This window comes from Lampris incognitus, chromosome 16, assembly GCF_029633865.1.
Source record: "Lampris incognitus isolate fLamInc1 chromosome 16, fLamInc1.hap2, whole genome shotgun sequence".
NCBI classification, from domain to species: domain Eukaryota; kingdom Metazoa; phylum Chordata; class Actinopteri; order Lampriformes; family Lampridae; genus Lampris; species Lampris incognitus.
Window position 1 is genome coordinate 46919649 of NC_079226.1, and position 8373 is coordinate 46928021.

At 41.1% G+C, this 8373-nt stretch overlaps 1 protein-coding gene across 1 annotated transcript; it reads right to left on the reverse strand.

Moving 5' to 3' along the window:
- Positions 1–829: 829 nt before the first annotated feature.
- dio2 (iodothyronine deiodinase 2) lies at positions 830–8077 on the reverse strand. Its single transcript, XM_056295947.1, has 2 exons — positions 7853–8077; positions 830–1408 (listed from the first exon to the last, which is right to left on the reverse strand). Exons 1-2 carry the CDS (start codon positions 8075–8077, stop codon positions 830–832), a joined length of 804 nt encoding a protein of 267 aa, XP_056151922.1.
- Between the last annotated feature and the right edge of the window lie 296 nt (positions 8078–8373).

Genomic DNA, 8373 nt, shown 5'->3' on the forward strand with positions numbered 1-8373 from the left:
CAATTCAGTTTTATCTCAGCAAGCTATTATCCTTTTTCTTAGTTCCACCAATAACTATGAAGAAAATGATGATAATCAATTTCTGCCTAATTTTTTCCTCCATCAATGCTGATTAATAAAAATCCAAAACAACGCGATTATTAACAACTGTGAGATGGTTCACAACGGTTACGAGAAATATCATGGACACTAGTGCCAATAAGATTGATAATGTATCATCTTAAATAATTCAAGAGGGTATTATAAATGTTGAATAACGGAATACTACTTTTATTATTATTATTATTATTAATAATAATAATAATAATACCTCTGTGTAACATTAAAAGCTTCATAAAACCATATGAACAATGATATAAGAATAATGTAATTTCATAAGTTCTTATCTTAACTGGGCAGTTGCACTTGTAATTTAGTTTTTCTTTTAAGGTATTTTATCAAACTGGTCAAGATAGTGATCCTCTGTAGACTCTCTTTCTAGCAGAAAAGCTGGATGTATGGATGGCGCATGTGCACAGCTGATTGTTTACCTTGGCTGCAGTTATCTTCCGGCCATATGTTAATGTGGAGCATCAGTGCATTTCTTAATGAATGAGTGTTTCAGTTCTGATAAAAAGGTAAACAGAATGATGGTCTAATTCTCAACAATTCTGGAATTTGCTCAAAACAAACATCCAAAACACTATGCATGCATGCTCATTGCATGGTTGTGAATGCAACATAATGCACCTTTTTATCTTCCTCTTTATACAAAAATATAATCTTCTGTCTTCCTATATGGAAAGAAACAGGCAAATGTCCCTTAATGAGCTTTGTTGATGACTGAGTCCTACCGCTTGCCATAGCTGTGTTCCAGCCACTGCTGCACATCCTTCAAGTTGTAGAAAAATGGTCCTTTCCCACCCAAGTAGGCAACTTTCTTCTGCTGTACAATACACAGCCGCTCGTTGGACACACCATAAGCCACGTTAGCGTTGTTGTCCATGCTGTCAGCCACCAGCTGACACTGGGGTGGAAGAGAAAAATGCTCCATCAGCTTGCTGGCTGCCACCACCCGCTCCTCCAGGCTCTGGTGCTTGCGGACAGTAAAAGAGCTCGGGCCCATGGCAGGTGCCACCCAGCCATCAGAAGGGTGAGCCTCATCAATATACACGAGCAGGAAGTCAGCCACATCACAGAAGTCCTCTACCAGCCGCCGAAAGGCTGGTAGGTGGTTTATGAAAGGGGGTCAAGTAGCTGAACCAAAGTTGACCACCAGAGGGCGGTCTGATGATTCGAAATCTAGGAGGTGGCACTCATCTGTGTGCCGGATCCCGATCCCTCGGGGTACACTAGTCATACTGCAGGGACCGCAACCATTTGGTACTTTGACCACTTTAGAATTGGGGGCTTCGCCACCAAGTTTCACCTGGCAAAGAAAACGGAGTCATAACACACATGATGGGCATTATGTGCTGCCAACACACAACTTTTAACTTGTTTTAAGACACATGATGGACATTATGTGCTGCCAACACACAACTTTTAACTTGTTTCAACACACATGATGGGCATTATGTGCTGCCAACACACAACTTTTAACTTGTTTTAACACACATGATGGGCATTATGTGCTGCCAACACACAACTTTTAACTTGTTTCAACACACATGATGGGCATTATGTGCTGCCAACACACAACTTCTAACTTGTTTTAAGACACATGATGGACATTATGTGCTGCCAACACACAACTTCTAACTTGTTTTAACACACATGATGGGCATTATATGCTGCCAACACAAAACTTCTAACTTGTTTTAAGACACATGATGGACATTATGTGCTGCCAACACACAACTTCTAACTTGTTTTAAGACACATGATGGACATTATGTGCTGCCAACACACAACTTTTAACTTGTTTTAAGACACATGATGGACATTATGTGCTGCCAACACACAACTTCTAACTTGTTTTAACACACATGATGGGCATTATGTGCTGCCAACACACAACTTCTAACTTGTTTTAAGACACATGATGGACATTATGTGCTGCCAACACACAACTTCTAACTTGTTTTAAGACACATGATGGACATTATGTGCTGCCAACACACAACTTTTAACTTGTTTTAAGACACATGATGGACATTATGTGCTGCCAACACACAACTTCTAACTTGTTTTAACACACATGATGGGCATTATGTGCTGCCAACACACAACTTCTAACTTGTTTTAACACACATCATGGACATTATGTGCTGCCAACACACAACTTCTAACTTGTTTTAACACACATGATGGGCATTATGTGCTGCCAACACACAACTTTTAACTTGTTTTAACACACATGATGGGCATTATGTGCTGCCAACACACAACTTTTAACTTGTTTTAAGACACATGATGGACATTATGTGCTGCCAACACACAACTTTTAACTTGTTTTAAGACACATGATGGGCATTATGTGCTGCCAACACACAACTTCTAACTTGTTTTAACACACATGATGGGCATTATATGCTGCCAACACAAAACTTCTAACTTGTTTTAAGACACATGATGGACATTATGTGCTGCCAACACACAACTTTTAACATGTTTTAAGACACATGATGGACATTATGTGCTGCCAACACACAACTTTTAACTTGTTTTAAGACACATGATGGGCATTATGTGCTGCCAACACACAACTTCTAACTTGTTTTAAGACACATGATGGACATTATGTGCTGCCAACACACAACTTTTAACTTGTTTCAACACACATGATGGGCATTATGTGCTGCCAACACACAACTTTTAACTTGTTTTAACACACATGATGGGCATTATGTGCTGCCAACACACAACTTTTAACTTGTTTTAAGACACATGATAGACATTATGTGCTGCCAACACACAACTTTTAACTTGTTTTAAGACACATGATGGGCATTATGTGCTGCCAACACACAACTTCTAACTTGTTTTAAGACACATGATGGACATTATGTGCTGCCAACACACAACTTCTAACTTGTTTTAAGACACATGATGGACATTATGTGCTGCCAACACACAACTTTTAACTTGTTTTAAGACACATGATGGACATTATGTGCTGCCAACACACAACTTCTAACTTGTTTTAACACACATGATGGGCATTATGTGCTGCCAACACACAACTTCTAACTTGTTTTAAGACACATGATGGACATTATGTGCTGCCAACACACAACTTCTAACTTGTTTTAAGACACATGATGGACATTATGTGCTGCCAACACACAACTTTTAACTTGTTTTAAGACACATGATGGACATTATGTGCTGCCAACACACAACTTCTAACTTGTTTTAACACACATGATGGGCATTATGTGCTGCCAACACACAACTTCTAACTTGTTTTAACACACATCATGGACATTATGTGCTGCCAACACACAACTTCTAACTTGTTTTAACACACATGATGGGCATTATGTGCTGCCAACACACAACTTTTAACTTGTTTTAACACACATGATGGGCATTATGTGCTGCCAACACACAACTTTTAACTTGTTTTAAGACACATGATGGACATTATGTGCTGCCAACACACAACTTTTAACTTGTTTTAAGACACATGATGGGCATTATGTGCTGCCAACACACAACTTCTAACTTGTTTTAACACACATGATGGGCATTATATGCTGCCAACACAAAACTTCTAACTTGTTTTAAGACACATGATGGACATTATGTGCTGCCAACACACAACTTTTAACATGTTTTAAGACACATGATGGGCATTATGTGCTGCCAACACACAACTTTTAACTTGTTTTAAGACACATGATGGGCATTATGTGCTGCCAACACACAACTTCTAACTTGTTTTAAGACACATGATGGACATTATGTGCTGCCAACACACAACTTTTAACTTGTTTCAACACACATGATGGGCATTATGTGCTGCCAACACACAACTTTTAACTTGTTTTAACACACATGATGGGCATTATGTGCTGCCAACACACAACTTTTAACTTGTTTTAAGACACATGATAGACATTATGTGCTGCCAACACACAACTTTTAACTTGTTTTAAGACACATGATGGGCATTATGTGCTGCCAACACACAACTTCTAACTTGTTTTAAGACACATGATGGACATTATGTGCTGCCAACACACAACTTCTAACTTGTTTTAAGACACATGATGGACATTATGTGCTGCCAACACACAACTTTTAACTTGTTTTAAGACACATGATGGACATTATGTGCTGCCAACACACAACTTCTAACTTGTTTTAAGACACATGATGGGCATTATGTGCTGCCAACACACAACTTTTAACTTGTTTTAAGACACATGATGGGCATTATGTGCTGCCAACACACAACTTTTAACTTGTTTTAAGACACATGATGGACATTATGTGCTGCCAAAACACAACTTTTAACTTGTTTTAAGACACATGATGGACATTATGTGCTGCCAACACACAACTTTTAACTTGTTTTAAGACACATGATGGGCATTATGTGCTGCCAACACACAACTTCTAACTTGTTTTAAGACACATGATGGACATTATGTGCTGCCAACACACAACTTCTAACTTGTTTTAAGACACATGATGGACATTATGTGCTGCCAACACACAACTTTTAACTTGTTTTAAGACACATGATGGACATTATGTGCTGCCAACACACAACTTCTAACTTGTTTTAAGACACATGATGGGCATTATATGCTGCCAACACACAACTTTTAACTTGTTTTAAGACACATGATGGGCATTATGTGCTGCCAACACACAACTTTTAACTTGTTTTAACACACATGATGGGCATTATGTGCTGCCAACACACAACTTCTAACTTGTTTTAAGACACATGATGGACATTATGTGCTGCCAACACACAACTTTTAACTTGTTTTAAGACACATGATGGACATTATGTGCTGCCAACACACAACTTCTAACTTGTTTTAAGACACATGATGGACATTATGTGCTGCCAACACACAACTTCTAACTTGTTTTAAGACACATGATGGGCATTATGTGCTGCCAACACACAACTTTTAACTTGTTTTAAGACACATGATGGGCATTATGTGCTGCCAACACACAACTTTTAACTTGTTTTAACACACATGATGGGCATTATGTGCTGCCAACACACAACTTCTAACTTGTTTTAAGACACATGATGGACATTATGTGCTGCCAACACACAACTTTTAACTTGTTTTAAGACACATGATGGACATTATGTGCTGCCAACACACAACTTCTAACTTGTTTTAAGACACATGATGGGCATTATGTGCTGCCAACACACAACTTTTAACTTGTTTTAACACACATGATGGGCATTATGTGCTGCCAACACACAACTTTTAACTTGTTTTAAGACACATGATGGGCATTATGTGCTGCCAACACACAACTTCTAACTTGTTTCACAGGCTTTTCGTTGTTAATTTTAACACAACTTTAAACAACCTGCCTTCTTGCAAAAAGAAGGAAAAAAGCCGATATGAAAGGACGCATTTGCAATATATTCCATGAATAACCATTCGGACATTAGAATGTTGCCCCAAGAAACACTTGATGCACACGACTCTACCCATCACACAACACCGTCACGTGTCATTACCTGGCAAATATCAACTGACATTAGCGTTTATCAGTGTGTGTGTGTGTGTGTGTGTGCGTGCGTGCGCACGCGTGTGCGTGCCCTTTTGTGCAAAAGGGACACACACCTGCCTATCAGAAACAAATAAATAAGAGAAAAGTGAGGGGATAGGGAAGGAAATAAGAGAAACAGAGAAAGTGGGAGGACAGAGTATTGTAAATTTAGTTAGGAAGTCAGGAAAGTTTAGTTAGGAGAATTTAGTTAAGAAAGTTTAGTTAGGAAAGTTTAGTTAGGAAGTTAGAATAGCTTAGTTAGGAAAGTGTAGTTAGGAAGTCAGGAAAGTTTAGTTAGGAAGCTCTAACAGTGGACCTTTCCACATATCTGCAGCTATAAGATTACCTGATTTTAAAAGAGGGGTATCAGTATTTTTTCAAGTGAGAGCTCTGCAGCCTAGTCACCAGGACAACGTCTCGTTCCACCATCACCATCTAACTGTGAAGCCTAGTGTGTTGCTTTCATCCTCATGTTCACCCTCCACCGGTTCTGGGATTATTTTCATGCATGAATAAATAGGGAACCTGGGGTCAACTGTTGGCTATAACGTGCCAAATCCAAAAAGCCACATTCGTGCCATAGTTGGGTGGGCCCCTACACAAATGCTAGCTTGGCCTCATGCTTAAAACATCCTTCTGGCCCAAACCGAGTGTAAGCAGGGTTGTTTGCTCCCTCTGACCATTTAATAATGGCTGTGGTCATCACAAGAAAGAATGCCAGTTCTGATCCTGATGCCGTGATGTTACTTGCAGTGGTACATGAAGGCATGTGGCTGGGGTCCTTCTGCAGGACACAGCAGTTGGCGGGTTGTGTGCACAGATAAGATAAGCCACACATTCAGCAGAGCCAGACTGCACATTGTGTAATCTGGCACAAAATGATAGTTTGACCTGCGCTTGCTTCAGTATGCACAAGAGTATCGATTCCTCCTGCAAAATGAGGAAAATAGCAAATAGCCCCTGTACACACAGTTAGATATCAGGTGACGTTAGAGTAGCCCACTCCTGATCCACTACCAGACTGGTTGTGTCCACGTTGTGGCTGGCAGGATATCAGCATGCTCATCCTTCATTCAGTTTGTTTGTTCCATTTTTTTACTAGTCCAATTTGATCCATTACCAGAACTTAAAAATGCTTTGCATTTAAATTAAATACCAACATAAATATTAAAACAAACAAACAAACATATTTTGAACAAATGTATGGGCAGTGCTGTGTGAGAAACAGCAGCAGCAGGTTAGTTGTGTAGATGGGCAATAGTGCAGATGAGCAATAGTGTAGCTGGGAAAGAGCTGGCTGATCCAGGTCCTGCAGCCCGGCGGTGTGTCATCGGGACAGGGGAAGTGGAATACCTGGGATGTAGATCCATTTCATAGCACAGCTAAGACGTTATACGAGCTGTCCATTTCCAAATACATGTACATATGTGAACCAGGTACTTGAGCTGTACTATGCGAACTGGACAGGACTGAGGCGCGTGAACAAGAGACAGACAGGCAGGTGCAGATGGTGAACAGGGGGTTAGTGCGTAAAGAGTCCAGAGTCAGAAACCAAGACGGTAAAGAAAGATGAGAGGGGGCGAGTGAAAAACATAATCGTACAACAAAGAGGAGTTGTGATGGGGTAGTTCTGGATAAATAAAAACACGTTTCATCCACAAGGATGAATTAAGCTGACGCCACAGCATTTCTGTCCAGGTCATGCCTAACCCGTGATATGCTTAAAGACACATAAGGCATTTGATATGCATAGATATGACCTTGGTTGTTTTATTGTGACAGCAACAGTTGTATGACGTTTGATGCTCCTGACTAGTGGGTTTATTTATTTTTTTCTTTTTCAGCTTGATAAGTAAGTCAGCATTGGATGTGTGGGACTGACTTGCTGTCTGAAGAGAACGAACATGGGGCAATACACGCTCAAACTTTATAGAAAGATGGGCTTCCAGTGACACCGTCACATAGTCCATTTCCACTGTTAACGGGATAACAGCCTCGGAAGGGAACTTGGAAATATATAATATACAATATAATGGCGTGTAATATCACTTATAACATAACCACAAGTATAATTTGTATTTCAAAGGAAGACTGGAATATTGGCCGCAGCCCCCAGTATTGGACTGCAGGACTGCACGTGGCTGGCTGCAGAGGAACACCGTCTTACCTGCTTGTGGGCGTCCAGCAGGAAGCTCTTCCAGACGGAGCGCAGCCCCGCGGACGTCAGCATGCGGTGCTGCGCCCCGCTGCCGGGGGAGCGCGAGCGGCTGAGCCGGGACACGATGCGCTTCAGCAACACCACGGAGTCGTACAAGGCAAGGAACAGGCAGTTGGAGAAGAAGCCCGGCAGTATCTGAAGGGTGACCAGCAGGTCCTCGCTTGCCATCCCCATCGTGCCTCACTGTTACTCCACCGCAGCGCTGCTCGCGTGTGAGACTATTTCACGCTCCCATCATGACGCACACTTGCGCATTGTTCCTTACCCGCTCTCGGACAGTTGTTCCCAGTTTCCTCACGATCAAAAGTGCGTGATGTTTGTCTGTGGTTGCTCCAGGTAGATCTCCAGACCCTTAAAGAGGATAGACACTTAGAGCCAAGACGCACACGAGTAACCGCTACGTGCACAGTACTGAGGAGACCTCTTTCTAATCCAACCCTTCTGTTAGTGTTTCGCTGGCGTTTACACCG